Here is a 27,534-nt window from a genome sequence, read left to right as displayed (position 1 = left end):
TCTCCTCTGCTTCTTCCATCCTGTCACTCTATCTAGTTTATTTTGCATCTCACTTGTAGAATTTATTAATTCATTATGATTAGTTCTTAGGTCTTTGATTTCTGCAGCAATAGATTTTCTGCTATCTTCTATACATTTTTCAAGTCCAGCTACTCGTCTTATGATTGTTATTCTAAATTCTTGTTCAGATCTATTGTTTATATCTGTTTTGAGCAGTTCTCTGGATGTCATTTCTTCCTGAATTTTATTTTGAGGAGAATTCTTCCATTTTGTCATTTCGGCTGTTGGTCTTTTGCATGTTTTAATAGCTTGTTGTGTCCTGCACCTGGGAGTACTACCATATTGAAAGGGAGTCATACACTGTCCAGGGCCTGGCACTTCAAGAAGGTGTTTTTGGGGTATGTTGCATGTACTCTGTTGTTGTGTTTTGGCCGCTCTATCCCACCGGTCAGTCCTCTGCAGAGCTCCTCCTTGCGTGTGGTGGTGGAATGTTTGGACCTTCCACCAGGTGGACTTTGATTTGTTTGTTGAAGTCACCCTGGTTTTTCTTTCCTGTGGTTAAAGGTCAGGAGCTACGCAGCCTGTGGCAGTGACAAATCCATGTGTAGATTCCAATCTCACACACCCAGAGAAGAAAAGAGACAGTAGGTGGCATCCAAGGATGCAGCATTGGGACGGGGGCAGGGGGTGGCAGCGGCATTCACCCAGCTTCTGTTCCTGCACCTACTGCCACCTGGGACGCCAAATTCTTTCTTATGGCTGAGTTATATTTGATTATATATATCTACGTCACTTTTTCTTTATCCATTCATCTACCAGTAGACACTTGGATTGGTTCATATCTTGGCTACTGTAAATAATGCTACGATAAACATAGGGGAGCATATATCTTTTCAAATTAGTGTTTCTGTTTTCTTTGGATAAATAACCCAGTATTGGAATTATTGGATTGTATGCTGTTTCTCTTTTTTAAGTTTTTGAAGAAACTCTATCCTATTTTCCACAACCGTTTCATCAGTTTATACTCCCACCAACAGTGCATGAGAGTTCCCTTTTCTCCACATCCTTGTCAACACTTCTTTTTTTTTTTTAAGGTTTATTTATTTTTGAGAGAGCCAGAGACACAATGCAAGTGGGTTAGGGGCAGAGAGCGAAGGAGACACAGAATCCGAAGCAGGCTCCAGGCTCTGAGCTGTCAGCACAGAGCCCGATGAGGGGCTTGAACTCACAAGCTGTGAGATCACGACCTGAGCAAGTCGGACGCTCAACCTACTGAGCCACCCGGGCACCCCAACACTTGTTATTTCTTATCTTTCAGTTATTAGCCATTGTCACAAGTGTAACATAATATCTCATTGTGTTTTGATTTGCATTTCCCTGATGGTTAGTAACATTGAACATCTTTTTTTTAAAAAATGTTTTACTTATTTAATTAGAAAAAGAGAGTGCGTGAGAGGGGCAGAGAGAGAGAGAGGGAAAGAGAAAATCTCAAGCAGGCTCCATGCTGTCGGTGCAGAGCCCAGAAGCAGGACTCGAACTCACAAACCATGAGATCATGACCTCTGAAATCCAGTCTGATGCTTAACCAACTGAGCCACCCTGGCACCACTGAACATCTTTTTATGCATCTGTTGTTATGTGTCTGGCCATCTGTATGTATTATTGGGATAAGTGTCTTTTGAGATTCTGTATCCATTTTCCTATCAAGTATTTTTGATGAGTTGTAGGAGTTCTTTGTGTAGTTTGGATATTAACCCCTTACCAGATAAATCATTTGCAAACATCTTCCCCCATTCAATATGTTGCCTTTTTTTTGTTGTTGATGGTTCCCTTCATTGTGCAAAAGCTTTTTATTTTATTATCATCTCAATAGCTTATTTTTGCTTTTGTTTTCCTTGCCTTAGGAGATATATTTAGAAAAATGTTGCTAAGGCTGATATCACAGAGATTATTGCCTATGTTTTCTTCTAAGAGTTTTATGATTTCAGGTTTTACATTTAGGTCTTTAATCCATTTTGAGATTATTTTGTGTATGGTGTGAAAAAGTCATCCAGTTTCATTATTTTGCATGTAGTTGTCCAGCTTTCCCAATAGCATTTATTGAACAGTCTTCCCCATTGTATGTTCTTGCCTCCTTTGTAATCTGTAAGTATACAGAGGATTAATTGGCCATATTAGCATGTCAGTAGTTTATTTCTGGGCTCTTTATTCTACTCCATTGATCTACGTGTCTTTTTGTGTCAGTACCATACTATTTTGATTACTGTAGCTTTGTAGTATATCTTCAAATCTGGGATTGCGATTCTTCCACCTTTATTTTCCTCAAGACTTCTTTGGCTGCTTGGAGTCTTTTGTGGTTTCATACAAATTTTAGGATTATTTGTTCTAGTTTTGTGAAAAATTCTATTGGTATTTTGATAGGAATTGCATTCAATCTGTAGATTACTTTCTGTAGTATGGACATTTTACCAATACTAATTCTCCTAATCCATGAGCAAAGTGTATCTTTCCATTTGCTTGTGCATCCTCAATTTCTTTTATCAGTATTTAAGAGTATAGGACTTTTGCCTCCTTGGTTAAGTTTGTTCCTGGCTATTTTATTCTTTTTGCTGCAGTTATACGTGGAATTGTTTGCTTAATTTCTCTGTTACTTCATTATTAGTGTATAGAAACAATAGATTTCTGTATATTAATCTTGTATCTTGAAACTTCATTGAATTCACTTATTCTAAATTTGTTTCTGGAGTCTTGGTTTTCTACAAGTATGGTTTTCTACATATATGATATATATCTACATATGTGATATATCATCTGCAAATAGTGAAAGTTTTACCTTTTCCTTACCAATTTGGATGCCTGTATATATTTTTCTATTCTCTCTATATATTCTCTCTATATATTCTCTCTCTCTTTATATATCTTCTGTATATATTTTCCTTCTCTGGTTGTTGTGGCTAGGACTTCCAATACTATGTTGAATAACTGTGGTGAGAGCGGACATTCTTGTTTGACCTTCTGGTCTTGTTTGACCTTTGAGGAACAGCTCTCAGCTTTTCACTATTGAGGATAATGTTACCTGCAGTTTGACATTTATGGCCCATATTGTGTTGAAGTATGTTCCCTCTAAACCCACTTGGTTGAGAGTTTTATCATGAACACATGTTGAATTTTGTCAAATAGTTTTTCTTCGTCTATTGAGATGATCAGCATTTTTATCTTTCATTTTGTTAATGTGATGTGTCAGTTTGATTTGTGGTTATTGAACCATCCTTGAATCCATGGGGTAAATTCCACTTGATCATGGTGAGTGACCCTTTTGATGTATTGTTGAATGTGGTTTGCTGATAATGTGTTGAGGGTTTTTGTATCTATGTTCATCAGGTATATTGGTCTGTAGTTTTTGTTGTTGCGTTTTTGTCTGGATTTTTTTATTAAGGAAATTCTGGTCTCAGAGAGTGTATTTGGAAGCTTTTCTTCCTCTTCCATTTTTTGGGATAGTCTGAGAAGAATAGATATTAACTCTTCTTAAATGTTTGGTAGAATTCACCCTGACTTTTGTTTATTTGGAGATTTTTTTTTTATTACTGATTTAATATTGCCACTAGTAATGTCTGTTTAGAATTTTTATTTATTCTGGATTTGGTTTTGCAATATTGTACGTACATTTCTAGGAACTTACCCATTTCTTCTATGTTGTCCAGTTTGGTGGTATATAGTCAAGTAGTCTCTTATAACCCTTTATAGTTCTGTGGAGTCAGTTATTCTCCTCCTATATTTCTGATTTTGTTTGATTCCTTTCTCTTTTCTTTTTTTTTCCTTGATGAGTCTGGCTAAGGTTTATTAACTTTTTTTATATTTCCAAAGAACCAGCTTTGGTTTCATTGATCTTTTCTACTGTTTTTTAAATCTCAGTTTCATTTATTTTCACTCTGATCTTTAATGTGTTTCTTTCCTTCTATTAACTTTGAGCTTGTTTGTTCTCCTTTTTTTTGTTTCCTTTATGTTTAATGTTAGTTTTTGTTTGTTTGTTTGTTTGTTTGTTTTGAAATTTTTCTTGTTTCCTGAGGTGGGCCTGTCTTGCTACAAATTTCCCTCTTAGAACTGCTTTCACTGTGTACCAAAGATTTTGGACTGTTGTTTTTTCATTTTCATTTGTCTCAAGTATTTCTATTTCCTCTTGATTTCTCCGTTAACCCTTTGTTTTTTCAGTAGCATGTTGTTTAGCTTCCAATTGTTAGTGTTTTTCCCACCTTTTTTTTTTAATTGATTTCTAATTTCATACCATTCTGGTTGGAAAAGATGCTTGATATGATTTCAGTCTTCTTACATTTACTGAGACATGTTTTGTGGCCTATACAGGATCTGTTCTGGAGAATGTTCCATCTGCACATGAAAAGAATGTGCATTATTTTGTTTGGGGCTGGAATGTTCTGTTCAGTACATTTGGTCTAATGTGTCATTCAAAGCTACTGTTTCCTTATTGATTTTCTGCATGGATGATCTATATATTGATAAAAATGGAGTGTTAAAGTTTCCTACTATTTTTGTATTACTCTCAATTTTTCCCTTTGTGTCTGTTATTTTATTCATGTATTTAGGTGCTCCAGTGTTAGATACATAGTTATTTACAATTGTTTTATCCTTTTGTTGGAATGATCCCTTTATCATTATATTATGTCCTTCTTTGTCTCTTGTTATGGACTTTCTTTTAAAGTCTTTTTTGTCTAAGTATTGCTACCCTGGTCTTTTGTTTGTTTTTTGTTTACATTTGCATGGAATTTTTTTTTCTATTCCTTCACTTTCAGTCTGTATATATCTTTAGGTCTGAAGTGAGTTTCTGATAGGCAGCATGCTTTTTGTTTTTTGTTTTGTTTTTTTTTTAATTGATTCCATCACTTCATGTCTTTTAATTGGAGCATTTAGACCATTTACATTTAAAATAATTATTGATAGGTATGCACTTACTTCCATTTTGTTCATTGTTTTCCAGTTTTTATAATTCTTCTCTGTTCCTTTCTTCTCTTGCTCTCTTTTCCTGTGATTGATGACTTTCTCTAGCACTATGGTTGTATCCCTTTCTCATTATTTGTTGTGTCAGGTTTTTTATTTGTGGTTACCATGAGGTTCTTATATAACATTCTAAGCACATAGCACTGTATATTGGTGGTCACTTAAGTTTGAACACCATCTAAAAGAACTTCATTTGTAAACTTTTTCATGTTTTATGGATATATGGTCATATTCTACCTCTTTATTTTCTGAGTCTTCTGAACTAACTTTTAAGTTACAATCGATTTTACTACTTTTGTCTTTTAACCTTCATACTGGCTTCATAAATGATTACTGCCTCTACTGTATGTTTGCTTTTACTTATAAAACGTTTTTCTTTCATAATTTGCTTCTAAATATAGCCTTTTTTTTTCCACTTAAAGGAGTCCATTTCACATTTCTTACAAGGTCAGTTTAGTGGTGATGGCCTCTTTAACTTTTGTTTGTTTAGGAAACACTTTATCTCTCCTTTAATTGTGAATGATAACCCTGTGGGTACAGGATCAAGGACCATTTTCGTGGCCCAGTGCAAAATTAAAATGTGGAGGTTTTTGTTCAAAATAATATTTTATTACTTGTAAAACATAAAAGGGTAATAGCAATATGTGAGTAACAACATTTATGTTACAACATGTGATACAAATTGCAAACAACAATATTTTGATCCCATAATTTTGTATAATACAATAAATAATAGCTTGTTATAGCAATATATGTGAATATATAAACATCTTGATCATAACATTTTTAGGGTTCATTTTTCTATACTTTTATTAAGTCATCAAAACTTATTTTAGCAACTGCATTTTTCAATTAATATAATTGAAAATATCAATCACCTGATAAATGTAAGATCACAAATAATTTTTGTTAATTTTCAGTTTTGAGAAGGATCTTTCTGCTGATGCAACTTAGTGGTGCTGTTAAGAATATTTCATAGGCTAACAACATTAGGATAAATTTCTGATAAATTATTTTGAAATATAAATTTGAGCATATCTAGAGCTGGTTATTCTTGCGGAATAATTTTTCTCAAAAGATTTAACTCTTCTTACAAATCAATTTTTTGTTAAGTCTGAATGTAGGTTTAAATGTTACTCTATATCATGGCATTTTAATGTTTCCTCTGATCTTTCCTATAACTTGTAGAAGTTGTACAAGAAGCTGAAAGTTAGTTTCATGATTTGTATATAATTTAAAATGCCTATTTATGAATTCTAAAGCTAGATCTTCAGTCACAAGGGAAAACTATTTTATAGTTGTTTGTTAATAACTGGCCCATGAAAGTTTTTATATGAAATTGGAGGGTGGATTCTATGGACTGTGAGGGTCTTTAATTTCTATTTCCAAGCCTGTGGGGATTTGCTTTGCATTGTTGCAGTGGTTTTCAAAACCAGAAATGCTAAACTCTTTGAAGACTTCTAATGACTCTCTGATACAGTTTATTATAATGTCTGTGTGTACACTTTTATGTTGTTAACCAGTTACTATCAGAGTTTACTGCCCAAGTGCTGGCAGATATTGTTCCAGTGCTCAGGCCAGAGTTGTTATCTGTGCAGATGCTTCAGAGATGGGTTCCAGGGATTGACAGGCAAGCTGGCCTCCCAACACAGGTTCCAGGGCCAGCCACCCCTGTGTGGAATACCTCCTTTTTCCAGGGCCAGCTTCTGCTGCAACTGACACCATTGCCATTAATATGGGTTCAGGTTCTGGTGCAGGAGTTCCCCTCAGGGACCCCTGGTCCCTTAGAGTGCACTATGTATGCATGTGTACATGCCTGGTATCCAGGCCAACTGCACAGTATGGCATGGTGCCCACTGTTGCCTGACTGATCTTTACATTTCATTTTCCCATTGGACTTCACTTACAAAACACAACTTCGAAGATAAAAATTAAGAATTTCAAGATAGTGCTATCAGAGCATTAAACCAAAGAGCCCTATACAAGTTCACAGGTCACATGCCCATGAAACCACTCCTGAACCCAGTAGTTCAGGGGTGATTTTGCCCATCAGGGTGGGTTTCCTTGGGTTCTAATAGTGGATGATTCCAATTAAGCTTCTGAAAGCAAGAGTGCCAAGACATATTAGCACCAAAACTAGGCCCTCACCCAGGTTTGGAACAGAATGGCATCTCTTCCCCTCTGTAGAGTGGTTCTCTAAAAGATCTCCCAGAAGACTCCAGTGCTGGGCGGTCCTTAGACCTGCTTTCAGCTGTAGTCTCCTTCATTAGGGACGATAGCCAAATTGAAGAGTAGGAGTGGTAGCAGCAACAGACTTGGAAATTTCCCAGTTAGGATTGTGTTGCTCAAAAGTAGTCCCAGATGTGTTTGGTTTAGGATGAAGGGGGAGGTGCTCTGCTGCACACAATCAAGCACATCCAAATTGCTGGCAGCTCAAATATCCTCGACTTTAAGGCCATTGCAGGTGTTAACATCCAGTGGGCAAATGGAAGCCTACGCCTAGTCCAGGCTTGAAAGCGATACAGATCACTTCCTATGCAAATTCCATTGGCCACAACTCGGGAATACAACATACCTAAGTATACAAGGGCCGGGATATGTAGTCAAATTCTGTGCACAAGATGAAGAGGAAGCTATTTTCGTGTTCAGCTGCCAGTCTCTGCCACAAGAAATTTGAAAAATGGGAGAGTGGTAGTAAAATGTGTATAACGTGTCCCCAGACCTTCTGAGACAGGCATGTCCATGGGAACACCTGGTATCTTGGGGCAGACTGCCCTGAAAGGCAGCTTTCCAGCTGTGATTCCTTGTACTTGATAATGTTTGGTTCACATTACAGCTTATGTTCTGGGAAGAGCACACGTGGAGCATCTAGCATTAAACAACTGCCAGCCAAGCTGGCTGGCATTTCTCAGTATACATGATCAAGTTGGCTTGACTGTACTTTACTGTATACTTTCTCAGTATACATGATCAAGTTGGCTTGATGTGTTGAACAGTCACTCACTGTTAAACTGATCCTGTATGTGCAGATCAAAAATGTCAAAATCAGGACTATGGAGGCAAAAAGAAGCATTGAGATCATTTTAACCTTCTACCTGCCTCACATTGAACAAGAAATTCAAAATCAAAAATGGCAAGTAAATTGAGTGTATAGCATTAAAGATTCAATGCCAGAGGCTCACTTAAAATGATCTTCTGTGTAATTTACAGTCTTACACCAAACCACATGATATGATTTATTTTGATAAATTTCAATCTGATTTTTGATGGCAAGGAGGAGGATATGAGTATCAGGCAATGAAATTATTCCTTGTCAATATTTTAGACAAAGAAGCTGGGGCGTTTGTTGAAAGAGGGTACCTAGCTGATTGGGCAAAGCCTTACAGGTAGAATGTCTGGAGCAGTCCTAGTTAATACCTGATATTGTGACATAATCGTTAAAAACACCCCTTTTACTCTCAGAAGAGCCCTGGTTTGGACGATAAATTACATAGTAACCCTATGACCGGGGAGCAGTATGTTTATGTGGCCACCACTGTTCAAGGTCTGGTCCATAACTGCAGAATTGGCAGTTCAGGGGTGTCAGGACACCTGGGCTGATTCAGGGCAGGAGGAAGCGGATTCACATCAGGGAAATTACAGGAGATTGATGCTCACACCAGAACGTTGAATTTTTAACTTATTATGAAGACTGCCAAGCAGAGTAGAAACTAATGTGGGTTTGTTACTGTGTTCTCTCCCTTGAAGGATTGTCTCCGCAGAAAGCCAATGTTCATGATCATTATTCTTGCGGATGAGGAGTCTCAAGGTGACCGGTGTTTGCTGGAGAAGCTGCTGTAATTTGCAAGACACATTTCAGTACTCAGTACCCACAGGAAGTATATACAGCCATTGTCCTACTAAAAGTTTTTCTTTACAACCAGGAAAGTGGCCTTGGTTATCTTTCCAAGGAGATATTTGATTAAAGCATCAGCTACAGGTAAAGAATAGGGATGCTTGGTTCCAACTAACCTTTTGTTCTTTACTAAGTCTCAAGCCCCCTCACTCACTTGCAGGGCCTGGCAGGGCCAGTGTCAGTGGCCGACATCCCCTGATGCCTGAGGTCCAGCCAGAAGCAGCCCTGTCCTTTCTTGCCCTGCTGCGGGTTACAGAGATCCTCAATATTCTGGAGTGTGCTTAGTGTGACTCTCGCCCCCAGCCACCACCCCAGTTCCCAGTAGACAATAGACACGATGGCCAAGAGAGGATTAAAATCAGTTTTATTAATAGGTTGGAGAGCACAGCTGGGATCTGAGACCCAAGTGAGGCTTCTTTTGTCCTCTCTGAAGTGATGGCAGCTGAGCCCATTGGGCGGGGCTCGCCAAACTTACCCACCCCATCACAGACCGAGGCTGGTGTGTGGAGAGCCGAGTCCTGGCTGGGCCCACCACGGGCTGGTCCTGCTGGGTCTGTTTACTGCATGTAGACTGGAAGCCCAAAAGCAGGTCCAAGAGAAAGAGAGAGAGAGAGAAGAAGCAGGAGGACAAGTAAGCAGGGACTTTTAATACATTATCTCCACCCAGTAGAGACAGATGGCCCAAAGAGTCTCAAATTCATCAACCACAACCATCCCGAGGTCACCCCACAGGTGGAACCTTCTCCCCAGTACTTTCCTTCCAGGCTGGAATGTGGTTAAGAGATCTTTTCCCTGTTGGGCTAAGCAAAGACTGTAGGAATAAGGAAAAGAGTTTCTCCCAAGAGATGAGGTTGGGGCAGGAGACTGGACTTCTCAAGGAATAAGTAGCCCAGAGTCACCTTGTGTGAACCTTCCAGTCTGTAGACACTAAGCCAAATAAAGTTGTGAGCTACGGCAGCTAGAGCTGGGACCATAGGTCCCTAAGTCACCTCATGCCTGAATAATAACCACAGAATTCTTTTCTTGCCTGTACTCTACAGACTGACCTCTGACAACTGCTGAGTAAGAACTTGACAGACTTCCCCCACTCCCCACCCTCAGGTGGGCAAAATGGATGAAAGTGGTCAAAAGGTACAAACTTCCATTTATAAGATACATAAGTCCTGGAGACGTAGCATACAACACGGGAACTCTAGTTAACAATACTATATTGTACTGAAAGTTGCTAAGTGAGTATATCTTAAAGGTTCTCATCACAAAAAAATTAAATAATTCTGTGAGGTGATGGATTTTGACTACACTTCATGTGTGATCATTTCACAACATATACGTATATATAACCATTACGTTCTACACCTAAAACTAATAGAGTTTTATATGTCCATTATATCTGAGTAAAACAGAATGACAGACTTGAGGCCACCACAGCTGAGGTACAATTTGGCTTGATGTCTATGGTGTTCCTATAGAGCGCCCTTTTTGCTTCAACAGAAACACCTTCTGATTTAGCAATCAGGTATGGAGTTGTTAGCTTTGTGTCAAACCAAAGCAGAGGGCCTTTTAGGCCATGCTGTATGGAAGGGAAGATAAGAATAGAATAATGATTCTTCCAGAGCCCATGAACAGAAGTTTCATGGCAAGTGTTGCATCTGACGTGGCTCTCTCTGGCACAGGAAAGCACCCTTTTCTGCCAGAAATGACTACCTACCAATTTTTTAACATCCTGCAATCCTTCCTCCTATCTGTAATGAAGAACCCTCTCTTCTGTTTTTTCCATGCTTTGCTATTTCTCTAGTTATCTTAATGCCATTAATTAGACTATAGCTATCTTTTATATCTGGGTGCATTTTCAGTACACTCAATATTCCTGGTTTTAGCCTGAGTGATTTCTGCAAAGGGTTGATTCCATCCATTACTTGTAATTTTGCTTTTTGTTTTGTTTTTTCATACTATCACCATTCAAGGGTGACCTCATTCATGGTCAAATATGGCACCTTTCTGTATTTCCAATAGGCTATTTATACAACTTTCCTTTGAATAAAACTAAATGATTGCAGAAACATTTTTCCCCAGAGTATTTTTATTAGGGATTCCTGCCACCATATTAACATATAAAACAATCTGGATGTTGACATAGAAATGCAGGTTTCACTATACAAAGATAAGGCTCCAATCACAGGTCACATGGCCCCAGTATCTCTAGTATTTCAATGAAATCAACTTTTGAATTCTTCCCAGAGTTGTCTTTATAAATATTAGACAAACCACAAAATATATTCCAAATACATAACATTTTACAGTATGTTCCAAGCACAGACAGAAATACACGATACTTTACCTACATTTTTTTCATGATCAACTTGCATTAGCACTAAAGACAAGACTGTGTGTGTATATGTATTTGCCATATATGTGTGTATGTATAACCACAAATGTACACACAGTTGTTTGAACTGTGGAAAATTGAAAGCTTTGAGACTGTGGGTTTTATCCACCATGATATCTGAGAGGGAAAAAGAATAATATGTTACAAACTCCTCAATTGGGGAAAAATAAACACAACTGTGTATGAAAGGCATGTCAGTTGTGTGTATAAAAATACACACACATATATACAGATTCATATATAAACACATCTATACCAATAATATGGAATATACATATACTCACACACTTGCTTTGAATTCTGTATCTCACTATGTTATAAACTCACCATCTTTGGAAGCACTTTTCTCCTCATTTGATTCAGGCAGCTGGTGACTGTCTCCTAACAAAACTTAAGTGGATATTTCTAAAAGGCTGATGCCATTCTGACAAAAAGGTATTTCAGGATCCAAGTTTTATGTTTGGTGGCTAGTGCTTAAATTCAGCAGACCCTATTCTGTTAACTCCTTCACTTAAAAAACATTTCTATTCAATAATGATGTTTTTTGCCTGAAAGAGATGTTAGCTGGAAATGTTAAAAGTAATTTGTTACTCCCTAATATAAATCTGCATGGTTGGATTGTGTGTGGCATTTATCCTGTCAGTATTGTTCAGGGTTTCATGATGGGCAATAATATATTGCTTCCATGATTAAAAAAAATATTTAATATTACTTTAAAAGGGCAAGGGCTAGGTTTGTTATGGTTAGAACCTCAAAGGAAATGATAAGCATGATGACAAGGGGGACTAATTTTGTGCAGACTATACTGGGTACCCTTTTGTCAGAAAGTATGACTTGGAAGTCATAACAAAGGGGAGTAAAAACCTTTGAAAACTTCCAAAATAAACTATGGAAAATCTATTGCTACCAATAGAATTGGTATCAAATTTCAGGCAATAAAGATTCTTCAAGAAAAAGCAAAATAAATCACTGAAAGCACATGAGAGAAAACACCCTACAAACTTAATAGCAAATGTGTATTATAGTTTGCTCAACTGAAGGCTTCATGAGCAGACTTTTTAAAACTTATTTTCAAACTTAAATGTCTAATACAGTGCTCAGAGCTCCATGAATGAGTAGGACAGGAATGGCCAATTTGGAAATCAGGCTCATGATAGAGTTGAAGCATCTATTAAAGTTTAGGAGAGAATATGGGCATCCAATCTCTTTGTAAATGAAGGGATTGGAACATTCTCAATCCAAGGAGAAATCCCAATGCCCTAAACTCCATACCCTTTTCTTTCTCAGTTATACCACAGTATTGGTAGGATCTGTTGCCTCCCCATGCAGAGTACTTGTCTTTCTGTTGTGGATTTAATGGTATGAAGGAAGGTACTAGAACATTTGTCCCCTCTGCTATCTGGCTAGGGAGTCATTTTACTATTTCACCCAGGCTGAAATGGTGGATCACCTAATGAATCCATTCTACTTTCTTAATGGGAGCCCCAATTATGAATGAGTTAAGATCTTAAGAAAACCGGGAAAGGAATATAATGGCCAACACAAACGAAGATCATCAGCATGATCAATAAGTCAAAATCCATTCTTTTCATATCCTCCCCCCATCCTTCTCACACACATACTTCTTTTGAAATTTCTTCCACAGAATCAAAATGAATGGCATGAGGGACCAAAAAACTATGCCTTAAAGTTTCTCCACTTTTATTTAGATCCACTTAAACATATTCGTGTCGACTCAACAGTAAGTACACATTATATCATCCAGTACCATGCATCAACACCGCTTTCAGAAAAGCTGGTTTGCCTGCCACCACTTGCGTACCAGCCTCACCAGAACTCCTGTTTTGCCACTTGCCCCATCCCCATCTGCTTCCACTCTTGGGTTAATGTACGATCATGTGCAATTAACTACCATAACTTTTAACTTTTTTCCTTTAGTTTCACTTTCTTTTAAAAACGTTCTGCTTCCCCAACCAAAATATTATGGACAGAATGCAAATGAAAGTCCTCTTGTCCAAATACTTTGAAAAACAGACTACCCAGTATCTGCTTGAGTGTTCTTAGTTTCTACATCCTCTAGTTCCATCATCCATTTTAAGAGCTTACTTACTACAGTGTCTTTCTACCTATTTTCTATCTCCTCTGAAAGTAACAAATTATGTAATTGTTCAGCCAAAAATATTTTAAAAAACAAACCAGTGCCAAAACATTAAAAAATTCCCGACATACCCTTTGTGCATTAGTCTTACAATCTGTACACTTAAATAACTCCAGGAGGCTTCTTTTTTTTTTTTTGCTAAAAATTTACCAAAATATTTTGAACACATAAAAATAGTTTTAAAAAAACAGAAAACAAAAGCCCAGCATAAATTTAGTTGTATAGGCATCGGTTAGAGGACATTGTTTTCACTAAGGATTATATTCAAAAACTTTCTCTTGGGTTTTTACTAAAATTCTGATTCTGAACCTTATAATGGTGCTAACTATTAAAAAAGGGGGAAATCTAATTCAGCGCAATGTATTCTGTATTATGATATAATAGATAAAGAGTATGTCTGTAGTATACTAAAAAATAAACATATTTTTGGTTAAAGGCCATCTTCCTGACCTAGAACTAAAATAACTGCATTTGACTTAAACTTACTTAGCTGCAGTGAATTATGGAAAGCTAACTTAAAGTTTTTAATAATCAGTTATGAGTAACGAACACCTGTTGATGGCCCCATGACCATTTGGAACCAGGCAGTTGCTGAAAAAACCAAAAAAACAAATCACTAGTATTGAATATAGCCCTTAGTCACATGAGATATGAACTTTATGAGCAACCCAGCATGTAGAGAATGAGGTTTACTTTGCCAGCCACCCACTCCTTTAGAGGACAGTAGTAGTCATAGTGAAACTGCTCAAACTCTGGCGTCTGGCGGATTTCACATAAGAAGGAGAGATCAATACCTGACTCCAAAAGGAGGAGGAGCAGGGGGAATACAAAGAGCAGCAGCCCCAGGCCCACCACAAGGAGCCTGGAAAAACTCTTGACCAGTGGGTTCACCCGAATATGGCCGCTCAGAATGTCATAGCTCCACGACAAAGCTTGGCGAGCCTCCTTCAGCTCTTCTTCTTCGGCCATCAAAAAGGCATTTTCATCTGCTTCCAGTTCCTCAAATGAATCTGTGTCTTCTCTTTCCAACTCCAGCCTCGATGGACAGTCAAAGAGCATGTCAATCTCATCATCATCAACAGGGGTGGGGAGCAGGCTAGCACTCGGGTTGTATGCCAGTTCAGAGATGGTCAAGGGCTCTTCTTTTATTTTATCTTCCTCTTCACTTGGGGGGTTTTCATACTCCTGGGCTTCCTTCACTGGCGAGCTAGAGATCAAGGGGGCAGAAATGTCTTCTTTGGGTAAGGGAACACCTGTAAAGAGACATTTTTTACCCTTAATTTTATATTTCAGGTTGTGGGTTCCCCGCCCCCCCCACAAAGATCTGTAGATGGAAACCAACCAAAAAAAGAGGAAAAAAATGGAATTCAGGAAATTGTTCTGTGGAATCCTAATTTTAACAGGGTCTGTTACAAAAAAATGACTTTAAGGTGAGCATGCTAAACCCCAAATAACCAATGGCTGGCAATATTTGTGTGTGCAGTTATGGTCTGCAAACTTCCAACTTGGGCCATGTCGGCGAGAATAAGATGACAATAAACCACTATTGTAATTTTGAGCAGTGTCTTTTAGAAGTCAACACTATATAGAACTTCACTGCATGACAGATTATAGAATCTACTGTTCAATGATAGTCTATTTTTACATATTCTAGGTACGAGTTAGTGGTTTCGAGATTTAGATAACTGCGATCATGTATGCACAAATTTGCACCTTGCTCCCTTCATTTAACATTTTAACATTCTCTATGTTGAAATGGATGCCCATTGGGTTGAGTCACAGCTAATGGCTATGGAGAGTAGTCCCCAAACCCATGTGACAGGAAGGGCTGGAGAGAACCCCTGGAAGCTGTGGTACTCAGCAGTGCTCAAGCTAAGGAGTAGGTGGGCAGGGCTGACTGCCCTCAGGGCAAAGCAAGGAGCCCTGTTGGCCAGAAAAACTGCAGCATGAGTCAGCTTGAGTGAGGACAACAAAGAGCCTCACTAGCCTTTGAGCTGCTTCCCCTGCCGTGTCCAGGCAGGGAAACTAATTCATAGCCCCACTAGTTGCTGAAAATTTTAAGCCCGCCTGACCATGGAGCCTAACCAGCACAAGTCGGATGTTGCATAGACCATTCAACAGCCCTACTTCCAGTGGCACTTGAATGCAGAGCAAAACTAGTGGCCTCACCTGCCTGGGCTTTCCAGTGCACACTCTTGCTTAATCCAGGCCCCCAGAGAACAAACTATGCAGGTCCTGCATCCCATCTTGCTGCTGAAGCTAATTCATAACCCTACCTTCCCTGATGAGTATAGCATCGAGTCCTGACCATCCAGTAAGCTTACCCTGAAAATCTAGGAAACTCTGGTGCCCATCGTACAGCCTCACTTAGGCCGGGCACCAAGCCAGCAGGCCTATCAAGCTGTTCTCAGTTGGCAGCACACCTAACCACCCATGATCTCAGAGCTTAAACCCTTGCCATGCTCCCAAATAGTCCATAATAGCAGGCCCAAAGATGTTACTGGTAGACCTGTCCAGAAATCCAAACCAAGCTAACTGTTGAACTGTCTTTGCCAAAATGAACCTGCAAAGTCTGGGAGAGGAGATCACTTACCACTTGCAGATACCAAAGTAAGGAATCAATCACAAAAAGGCAACTATGACTGCCCCAGAGGAAACTAATATAGCACTAATAACCTTAAAGAAATGGAGATCTGGGAACTGTCAAAGAATTCAAAATAATCCTCTTAAAGAGGTTTAGTGAACAAGAACACACAGATAACTAAACAAAATTAGGAAAATGAAAAATTAACAAAATGACAAGTTCAACAAAGAAGCAGAAACCATCAAAAAGAATCCTAGGGGCATCTGGGTGGCTCAGTTGGTTAAGCATCCAACTTTGGCTCATGTCATGATCCAGCAGACCGTGGGTTTGAGCCCCGCGTCAGGCTTTGTGCTGACAGTTCAGAGCCTGGAGCCTGCTTCAGACTCTGTGTCTCCCTCTCTCTCGCTCTGCCCCTCCTCTGCTCACACTTTGTCTCTCTCTCAAAAATAATCCTAGAGCTGAGGAATGGAGTAACTGAACTGAAGAATTCAACAGAGAGCTTCAAAGGCACACTCAACTATGCAGAAGGAAGAATTAGAAACCCGGAAGATTGGACATTTCAAATTATCCAGTCAGTAAAGCAAAAAAAATGAAAAAATGAGATCAGCCTACAGACCTTATGGGATAAAATGAAAAGAAACAATACTGGCATTACGGAAATCCAAGAAGGGAAAGAGAAAAAAAGGGATAGAAAGGATATTTAAAGCAACAAAGGCTGGGCTTCTGGTCTAAGATACAAGAAGACCCTGAACTCACTTCCTCCACCTCCACACCAGATCTACAGCTAGTTACAGAGCAATTCCTCCTGAAGAATGGTGGGATGAATGAATAGCTTCTGCACAACACACTAGAACACATAGAGAATGGCAAGAGAGATGGAGACGTTGTAAGGAAGGAAACCCCTACCCCTGATGCTGCCAACTACACAGGGGAGAGCTAATACTGAGACTGGGAGCAGATTCACTGCAGCACAGAAACAAGCTGTGGTTAAAAGAGCAGCTACAATATGAAAGATCGAGCCCTAGAACTCTGCCAGATGGCAACAGAACTGCTAGAACTCTCTTTGGATCAGAGGGGCTGGCAACTGTCATGGTTTACATTCCCCTGCCATCTCTATAGCACAGATGGGAGCAGGGTCTGGATAGAATAGCCAGGCTGCCACCTCAGGGAGCCCTAGGCACCCAGCCCATACCAGTCCTGGATGCCCTGGGGCACACAAAAAGAGCTGTGGTTTAAAAAAGCAACAGGGGCGCCTGGGTGGCTCAGTCAGTTAAGCATCTGACTTCGGCTGAGGGCATGATCTCCTGGTTTGTGAATTCGAGCCCCATGTCGGGGTGCTGACAGCTCAGAGTCTGGAGCCTACTTTGGATTCTTTGTCTGCCTCTCTCTCTGCCTCTCCCCGACTTTCTCGTGTGCTCACTCGCTCGCTCTCTCAAAAATAAACATTAAAAAAGAAAAATTTAAAGAGCAACAACAATACAAAGGATCCAGCTCTAGAACTCTGCCAAATGTCAGGCAAGCTCTGGAACTCTCTCCAGGTCAGAGGGGCTGGTGACTAGCATGGTTTACAGTTTCCCTCCATCTTGGTAGCATGGATGGGAGCAGGGTCCGTGAGGCCTGGGACCCTAATTTACACCATTCCAATTGTCCAACCAAAGTGGCCCCGGCACAGCACACACCGAGGCATGCCTAATCAGTGCTCACAATAGCTCCAGTCATCTCACCAAGGTATCACAGGAGCAAAGCACCCTGCACTGCAGGCCCACACCTGGGCCCACACCTCAGCTCCAGATGACTTGCTAGGGCAAGCTCACACCTGCTTCAGGTCCAGCGACCCAAGCCAGAATGCTCCTTGCACAAGGCACCCTGGGAACACCCAGCTAGTACCTGCCTCAGTTCCAGGTACCAGGGTGCACCCTGTGTGAGCACCCCAGGACCCCCTGGCTTGTACCCACTTCAGCTTCAGCTGTTCTGCCAGGGTGCCCTCAGCACAAAGAGCCCTGCGAACCCCAGTCCATACTGGTCACAGCTGAGCCAGCCAAAGAAATCAGGAACACACAGGAGACAACCATACACAAGGCCATTGTTTTGTATTTAGAAGAGGCAGTTTTGCCACCTAAGTCATAGAAATAAACACAGTAAAGTGAGGAGACAGAGGAATATGCTCCAAATGGAATAACAAGACAAAATCAGAGAAAAAGAACTAAATGAAATGAAGATAAACCTATCTGATAAAGATTTTACAGTAATCAACATATTGGGGCACCTGGGTGGCTCAGTCGATTAAGTGTCCGACTTCAGCTCAGGTCATGATTTCATGGCTCATGAGTTTGAGCCCTGGGTTGGGCTCTGTGCTGACAGCTCGGAGCCTGCTTCCAATTCTGTGTGTGCCTCTCCCATGCTCATGCTCTGTTTCTCTCTCAAAAATAAACATTAAAAAAAAAATTTAAAAAAAAAGATGCTTGCTGGCCTGGAGAAAAGAGTTGAACTCCAAACTTAACCAAAGAAATGAAAAAATATGCAAGAGAAAATCAATAGTAACTTAGTGGATACCGAAGAATGAACAGATCAGTGACCTGGAAGACACAGGATTAGAAAGCACCTAACCTGAACAGCAAAAAGAAAAAAAAAAATTTTTTTTTTTTAGCATTTTATTTTTGAGAGACAGAGGCAGAACATGAGGAGGGGAGGGGGAGAGAGCGAGAGAGAGATACAGAATCTGAAGCACGCTCTAGGCTCTGAGCTGTTTGTTAACACAGAGCCTGACGTGGGGCTTGAACTCCTGAACTGTGAGACCATGACCTGAGCTGAAGTCGGATGCTGAACCGACTGGGCCACCCAGATGCCCCCAAAAAAGAATTTTTAAAAGTGAGTATAGGTAAAGGGATCTCTTGGTCAAAATTAAGCAAACAAATATTCACATTATAAGGGTCCCAGAAGGAGAGAGGGCAGAACACTTACTTGAAAAAATAGTAGCTGAAAACTTCCCTAACCTTTGGAGGGAAACAGACATCCAGGTACAGGAAGCACAGAGTGCCAAACAAGGTGAACCCCAAGGACATTAAGTACAATATAATTTCACTTATACATGGAATATAAAAAACAAAACCAAAAAGCCGAAACAGACCCGTAAATACAGAAAACAAGTCGATGGCTGTAGGGGCAAGGTGTGCAAAATGGGTGAAGGGGAGTGGGAGATAAAAGCTTCCAATTACAGAAGGAACAAGTCACAGAGATAAAAGGTACAGCATAGGGAATATAGTTAATAGTATTGTAATAGTGTTGTATCGTGGTGAATGGTAGCTACACTTGCAGTGACCACAGCATAATGTATAGAGTTGTCAAATCGCTGTTGTCCATCTATGACTAATGTAACGTTGTGTGTCAACTATAATTTTTTTTTAAAAAGCAAAAATGGCAGAAAACTTCCCAAACCTTGAGGGAGAAATACACATTCAGACCCAAGAGGCTCATAGGACCCCAAAGAGGTTGAACTTGAATAGAGCAACACCCAGTCATATAATTTGTCAAATGTGAAAGACAAAGAATTTAAAAAAAATGTTAATGTTTTTATCTTATAGACAGGGATAGAGCGTGAGCAGGGGAGGGGCAGAGGAGAGGGAGACACAGAATCCGAAGCAGGCTCCAAGCTCTGAGCTGTCAGCACAGCGCCTGACGCGGGGCTCAAACTCACAGACCATGAGATATGACCTGAGCTGAAGTCGGCCGCTTAACCGACTGAGCCACCCAGGCGCCCCAAAAGACAAAGAATTTTAAAAGTAAGAGAAAAGAGAAGTTACATACAGCAGAAACCCAATGAGACTATTGGCAGATTGTCAACAGACACCTTTCAGGCCAGAAGAGAATGGGGTAACGTATGCAAGTGATCAAAAGAAAAAAGCCTGTCAAACAAAAATGCTATACCCAGTGAAGCTGTCTTTCAGAAATGAAAGAGGAATAAAAACTTTCCCAAACAAACAAAAGCTGAGGAAATTCTTTACCACTAGACCTACTTTACAAGACATGCTAAAGGTACCTCTTTTAGTGGAAATAAAAGGACACTAATTAACATCATAAAAATGAAAAAGGGAGTGTAAAACTCACTGGTAATGGTAAAATACAGTCAAAGTTAGATTGTGTAGTATGGTAAAGGTGGAACATAATTCATGTGCCCTTAGTAAAAGGTAAAAAACAACAAAAATCATAAATAAAATCTTATTACACAATATAAAAATATGTAAACTGTAACCATAAAATGTGAAAGGGAGCAGAAGTCAAAGTGTAGAGCTTAGGAATTCTGTTAAAGTTATTATTTTCAAATACGGTGTTATAACTTTAAGATAGTTTATGTAAGCTTTATGGTAGCCACAAGGGAAAAATCTGTAGGAATTACACAAAAGAACATGATAAAGAAATCAAAGCCTACTGATACCACAAGACACCAAAACATTAAAAACAACAAGAAAAAGGATAAGAAACAAGGAACAATTGTCAAAATGGCAATAGTAAGCCCTTAATTAGCAATAACTACTTTAAACGTAAACAGATTAAATTCTCCAGTCAGAAGACACAGAATGGCTGACTGGATAAAAACAACTAGATCCAACAATATGCCTCCTACAGGAGGCTCACTTTAGTATTACAGACACAACATAGACTGAGAGTGAAAGGATGGAAAAGATATTTCAAGCATAGCATGGTAACAAAAAGAAAGCAGGGTTAATCCTTCTTACATGAGACAGAATCTACAGTATAAGTTATAACATTTCCTTTTTCATGTATAATTTTATAAGGTTGGCATTACCCTGACACCAAAGCCAGAAAAGAACACTACCAGAAAACTACAGACCAGCATCCCTAATGAATATAGATGCAAAAATTCTTAGTAAAATAATAGCAAACTGAATTTAGCAACTCATTGAAAGGATCATTTACCACAATCAAGGGGGATTTATACCTGGGAAGTTTCAACCTGCAATCAGTGTGATACGTTACATTAACAGAATGAAAGAAGACATCTTATTTCAATAGACACAGAAAAGCATTTGACAAAATTCAACATCCATTTATGATAAAAACTCAGCAAATCAGGTACTGAAGGAGTGTACCTCAACATAATAAAAAGATCACATACGATAAGCCCACAGCTGACATCATACTCAACGGTGAAAGGTTGAATGCTTTTCCTCTAAGATCAGGAATGAGACAAAGGTGCCATTCTCACCACTCCTATTCAACATAGTACTGGAAATCCTTGCCAGAGCAGTCCGGCAAGAAAAATAAACAAAAGGCATCAGAGTTGGAAGAAATAAAACCTGTCTCTATTAATTGATAACATGATTTTATAAATAGGAAATCCTAAAGACAACAAATTCAGTAAAGTTGCAGGATATATAATTAACACACACAAAAAACAGTAGTATCTCTAAACACTAGCAATGAATTATCTGACAAAGAAATAAAACAATCCCATTTACAATAGCATCAAAAACAATAAAATACTTAGGAATAAACTTAACCAAAAAGGTGAAAGATCTCTACCCTGAAAACTACAAGACACTGATGAAAGAAATTGAGAAGACACAAATAGAAAGATAACCCGTATTTATGGATAAGAATTAATATTGTTAAAATGTCAACGCTACCAAAATCTATCTACAGATTCAGTGTAATACCTGTCAAGATTCTGATGGCATTTTTTATAGAAGTAGAGAAAACAATCCTAAAATTTATATGGAACTACAAAAGACCTTGAATGGCCACAACAGTCCTGAGAAAGAAGAATAAAGCAAGAGGTATCACACTTCCTGATTTCAGTAACGTATAGTAATCAAAACAGAATGGTACTGGCATAAAAACAGACCAAAAAAATCATGGAACACAATTGACAGCCAAGAAATAAACTCAAGCATACCTGGTCAAATAGTACTCAACAAGGGAGCCAAGAATACTCAATGGAGAAAAGACAGTCTCATCAATAAAATGGTGCTGGGAAAACTGGATATTCACATTTAGAAGAAAGAAGCTAGACTGTTGTTCCTACTCCACTCACAAAAATTAACTCAAAATGCATTAAAGACAGACAAAAAACATGAAACCACAAAACACCTTGAAGAAAACACAGGAAACAAGCTCTTTGACATGGGTCTTGGCAATGATTTTCTAGATACGACACCCAAGTTACAAGCAACAAAATAAATAACTACGACTATGTCAAACTAAAAAGTTCTTCCCAACAAAAGAATCAACAAACTGAAAAGACAACCTACAAAATGGGAAGAAAAATATTTGCAAACCATCTATCTGATAAGGAGTTAGTATATAAATATATAAAGAACTACAACTAAATGGCAAAAAAAAAAAATAATAATAATCCAATTAAAAATAGACAAAGTCCCTGAATAAACATTATTCCAAAAAGATATACAAATGGCCAACAGGCACATGAAACAATGGTCATGTATAGTCTTCGGAACTGAATTTAAGAAAACACAGAAAAATAAATCAGATTTGTGGTTACCAGAGGTAGTGGTTCAGAATTGTGGGGGGAATTGGAGGAAGGGGATTAAAAGGTCCAAACTTCCAGTTACAGAATAAAGTAAGTGCTAAGAATATAATGTAAAACATGAAGACTATAGAAACACTGCCGTATTATACACATGAAAATTATTAAGATAACAGATGCTGAGAGCTCTCATTGCAAAGAATTTTTGTTTTTTAAAAATCATATCTGTATGAGACCGTGTATGCTAACTAACCTTGCTGTGGGAATCATTTCACAACATATGTAAGTCAAGCCATTATGCTGTACACTTTAAACGTACACAGTGATGTGGGGTGCCTGGATGGCTCAGTCAGTTAAGCATCCGACTTTGGCTAAGGTCATGATCTCACAGCTCATGAGTTCTAGCCCCGTGTCAGGCTCTGTGCTGACAGCTCAGAGCCTGGAGCCTGCTTCAGATTCTGTGTCCCTCTCTTGCTCTGCCCCTCCACCACTCATGCTTCTCTCTCTCTCTCTCTCTCTCTCTCAAGAATAAACATTAAAAATTATACAGTGATGTATTTCAACTATATCCCAATAAAACGGGGGGGGGGGTGGAGAAGATGTGCAGAAGTGAATTATTGGTTGTCTCTTTCAAAATTCAGATATTTCCTGATAGCTCTGCTATGATAGCACTGAGCAATGTATATGAACAATACCATAAGACATGTAAGCCACATACAAGGTCCAACAAGCACATGAAAAGATGCTTAACATCGCTAGTCATTAGGGAAATGCAAATCAAAACCACAAAAAGCACATTACACCCACTAGGATTGTGACTATTTTTTAAACCTGAAAATAACAAGTGTTGGTAAGAATGCAGAGAAATTAGAACTCTTGTACCAATTGGGGTTTAAAAATGGTTCAGCTGCTGTGGAAAACAGTTTGGCAGGTCCTCAAAAAGTTAAACATAGAACTACCATCTGATGCAGCAATTCTGCTCCAATGTATATACTCCAAAGAGTTGAAAACAACTACTCAAGCCAATACATGTACACAAATGTTCACAGTAGCACTCTTCCAGTAGTCAAAAGGTGGAAGCAACCCATCAGTGGTTGAACAGATAAAATATGGTGTGTTTAGGGGCGCCTGGGTGGCTGTCAGTTGAATGTCTGACTCTTGATTTTGGCTCAGGTCACAATCTCATGGTTCATGGGATCGAGCCTCATGTTGGGCTCTGTGCTGACAGTGCAGAGCCTGCTTGGGATTCTCTCTCTCTCCCTCTGCCCCTCCCCTGCTCACACACTCTCTTTCTGTCTCTCTCAAAATAAACTCAAAAAAAAATATGGTATATCCATACAATGGAATATTCAGCCATAAAGGCAATGACGTATGGATACATGCTACATGAATGAAACTAAAAAAATGTATGCTAAGTGAAAGACGACAGACACAAAAAGTCACATAATGTATGATTCCATTTATCTGAAGTATCCAGAATAGGTCAGTCCATAAATATATAAAGTGCACTTATAGTTTCAGGGGCTGAGGGAAGAGAGGAATAAGTGACTGCTTAATAGGCTTCATCCTTTTGGGGTGATGAAAACATTTTGAAACTAGACAGAGGTGTTAGTTGTAAAACATTGTGAAGGAACTAAACACTACTGTATTCTTCACTTTAAAATGGTTTGTTTTGGGGTGCCTGGGTGGCTCAGTCGGTTAAGCATCTGATTTCAGTTCAGGTCATGATCTTAAGGTTTGTAAGTTCAAGCCCCATGTCAGGCTCTGTGCCGATAGCTCTGAGCCTGGAGTCTGCTTCAGAGTCTGTGTCTCCCTCTCTCTCTGTCTGCCCTCCCTCCCACTCATGCCTCTCTGTCTCTGTCTCTCAAAAATGAATAAACATTAAAAAAATTATAGGGGCGCCTGGGTGGCGCAGTCGGTTAAGCGTCCGACTTCAGCCAGGTCACGATCTCGCGGTCCGTGAGTTCGAGCCCCGCGTTGGGCTCTGGGCCGATGGCTCAGAGCCTGGAGCCTGTTTCCGATTCTGTGTCTCCCTCTCTCTCTGCCCCTCCCCCGTTCATGCTCTGTCTCTCTCTGCCCCAAAAATAAATAAACGTTGAAAAAAAAAATTTTTTTTTAAATTATAAAATGGTCAGTCACATGAATTTCACTTCAATAAAACTAAAAAAAATAAACGCAAGCCATAATCTTCCTACTACCATATAATACTCCATGAAGAGTATTTCTCTGAAGGGAGAAAATATTCACAGTGGAGAGGAACATGACAAGCATTAGGATTGTGGAATGCTAAATCCTTACATATCTGGTATTCCATATCCGCAGAAGGAGGGTCCGTGTACTTTCTTCTTCAGGAGAGTAGTGAAAGTAATGTATTGGATATAGGTTATATTACTGCTCTAGAAAGACCATTCCCATTCTGGTTATTTTGGCTATTTTCTTTGCTCCTGTGGTCACACAGATATTCCATACTTTTTGTACTAACAGCATCTCCTATGTATGTTTTTTCCTCCTCACATCTCCTAACACACAACGTCTTCTCCCTCTGTCTTCTGCTTTCCACATCCTTCTCCTATAACACGAGGGTAAGGGAAATCTCGTGTCTTCAGACTGCAGTATTTAACTGATGGCAAATTAATGCCATTCTTCCACCCCCACCCCCCCATGCCTTCCCACCTTTGGGTGGGTTTGCTCACACCCAAAACCTTGACTTTCCTGTATGTACACCCACACTGTACCTATCAGCAGCTTCTACGTCTCTACCTTTAAAACATATCCAGGGGGCGCCTGGGTGGCGCAGTCGGTTAAGCGTCCGACTTCAGCCAGGTCACGATCTCGCGGTCCATGAGTTCGAGCCCCGCGTCGGGCTCTGGGCTGATGGCTCGGAGCCTGGAGCCTGTTTCTGATTCTGTGTCTCCCTCTCTCTCTGCCCCTCCCCCATTCATGCTCTGTCTCTCTCTGTCCCAAAAATAAATAAACGTTGAAAAAAAAAAATTTAAAACATATCCAGCATCAGACTACTTCTCACTACCTCCACTGCTACCACCCCCGGTCCAAGCTATGTCCTTTCTCACCTATATTACTGCCCCAGCATCTTATCTTATCTCCCTGCTTCAGCCCATGCCCATGTTAGGGCCCCTATCAATACAGCGGCTGGACTGACCCTCATGAAATCATAAGGCGGTTTATGCCATGCTGTTCAACACTCTCCCGTGGCCAGGACAAGCCAAGTCCTTACAGTCCCTACTCAGTGTGCTGTGTCCTTCCCTCCTAACCTCTCTGACCTTGTTCCCCTATGGCTCTCTCCTTTGTTCACTCCATTGCAGCCACACAGATGGCCTGTTGTCCCTCAGCTATGCCAGTTGTGCTCCCACCAAAGGGCCTTTGTACCTGCCGTTCCGTCTGCTTGGAGCACTCTTCCCTCCAGATTGCTTCACACTCGCTCGCTCTTCACGGGTCTTTAAACAAATCTCACTTTCTCAGTGAGGCCTTTTCTAGCCACATTATGTAAAATTTCAGCCCCTATTCCCAGCGCTCCTGACTCCCCTTCCCTCATTTATTTTTCTTTTGAGAAGTACAGGATACAAGGACGAAAAGTAGAGCATAAGCAAAAAGTGAAGGCAGTAGCTTCTGGGGAAAAAAAAAAAACACTGTAACTAATACAGGGTCACAAAGGCCAGTGGCTCCACAGGCCAGGCAGGTACTCAGTGTGAATGAGTGTGGGACATTAGGGAGTGCTGGGGACTGGGGAAAATTGACCATATTGAGCTTCATCTGAAAGCTTTAAAATTCCAATTTTAAAACACACCCATACAGCTCACACAAAATGTGCCTGTGGGTCCTTTTTGGCATATAGGCTGTCTGTCTATAACTGCTGCTGTGACCAAATCAGCCAAATTGCTGACGTTTCAAAGTCACCCAAGTGTTCTACTACTTTGATCTCAATCACAGTAGTATTCACTTATTTTCCTGGAACAGAGGAAGTAGGCAAGGGAATAAGTGCTTTCTTCTCTTTCATAATTTTTCTAGCCACTACTGTTAGATGTCTGGAGTTTCGTATTACTATGCTCGAACTGTAACTAAGGTTGCCAGGGTAGAGCGGTAAGGAGACCATACAAAGGTTAGGCGACCCTGGGTTTAAACACCAGTGCTGTCACTTACCTGTGAGACTTTAGTTATTAAGTAACTTCAATTAAAAGTTAATAGTCTAGGAACTCAGGTTGCTTCCCTAGAACACAGGAGTAACACCTACCTCATAAGGCTGGAGGGAGGGCTCAATGTAATTATGGATGCAAAGGTGTTATCTATGGCAAAAAAAGAAAACCTATAGAAATCAGATGTTACTATCTTACCCAAGAACACTAGGCTACATTTGCTCTTATCATTCAGCAATATCATTTTATCACCATGTAGGTTATTTTTCTAAAAAGTCCACTGTTGTCAACCACAAGGAGAATTATATTATAGTTGCCTATCTGTATTTTTTGTTTTCTTTATATGCTACATGCTTAAAGTTTCCTATCCACCTTTTCTGGTGAATTCTAACGAATATCCAAAGAGACCAGGGGTGTCTGGGTAGCTCAGTCAGTTAAGCATCCAACTCTTAATTTCAGCTCAGGTCATGATCTCACAGTTGTGAGTTTGAGCCCCACGTCTGGCTCTGTGCTGTCAGTGCGGAGCCTGCTAGGGATTCTCTCTCTTCCCCGTTCTCTCTCTCTGCCCCTATCCTGCTCTCTCTCTCTCAAAATAAACTTAAAAAAAATAATATCCAAAGATACCAGAAATACTGGAAATTAGTAAGATTTATCTACACTCCTTTATTAAATTTATTTTTACTTCAAATATGAAAAGTTTCCTGAATATATTTACAAAGCTCAATGGCTGACGAAATTTTTAGAAATGACAATAATAGAGGAAAAGGAAATAGCTTTCAAATTTATATAATTATGCTGCCCCAATTAAAATTAGATAATGGCTGTAAATTTTCTAACACATAGGA

At 39.6% G+C, this 27,534-nt stretch overlaps 1 protein-coding gene across 2 annotated transcripts in view; it reads right to left on the bottom strand.

The window, feature by feature from the left end:
- Window positions 1-9,252: 9,252 nt before the first annotated feature.
- Window positions 9,253-27,534, bottom strand: part of FRMD3 (FERM domain containing 3) — a 306,916-nt gene continuing 288,634 nt past the window's right edge. Inside the window, exons 14-15 of one of the 2 annotated variants that reach the window (XM_040450325.1) lie at window positions 14,244-14,702; window positions 9,253-9,476 (exon numbers count right to left, since the gene is read on the bottom strand). In XM_040450325.1, the coding sequence (XP_040306259.1) occupies window positions 9,463-9,476; window positions 14,244-14,702 (473 nt within the window). In that variant the 3' untranslated portion in view covers window positions 9,253-9,462. Of the gene's footprint in view, window positions 9,477-10,965; window positions 14,703-27,534 lie in introns of those variants that run through there. The other variant, XM_040450324.1, reaches the window with a different exon arrangement.

Source organism: Herpailurus yagouaroundi, unplaced genomic scaffold (assembly GCF_014898765.1).
Source record: "Herpailurus yagouaroundi ecotype Mexico unplaced genomic scaffold, PumYag 201, whole genome shotgun sequence".
NCBI lineage: Eukaryota > Metazoa > Chordata > Mammalia > Carnivora > Felidae > Herpailurus > Herpailurus yagouaroundi.
The sequence above is the reverse complement of the archived record's forward strand: the minus strand, read 5'-3'. Positions and strand labels throughout refer to the sequence as shown.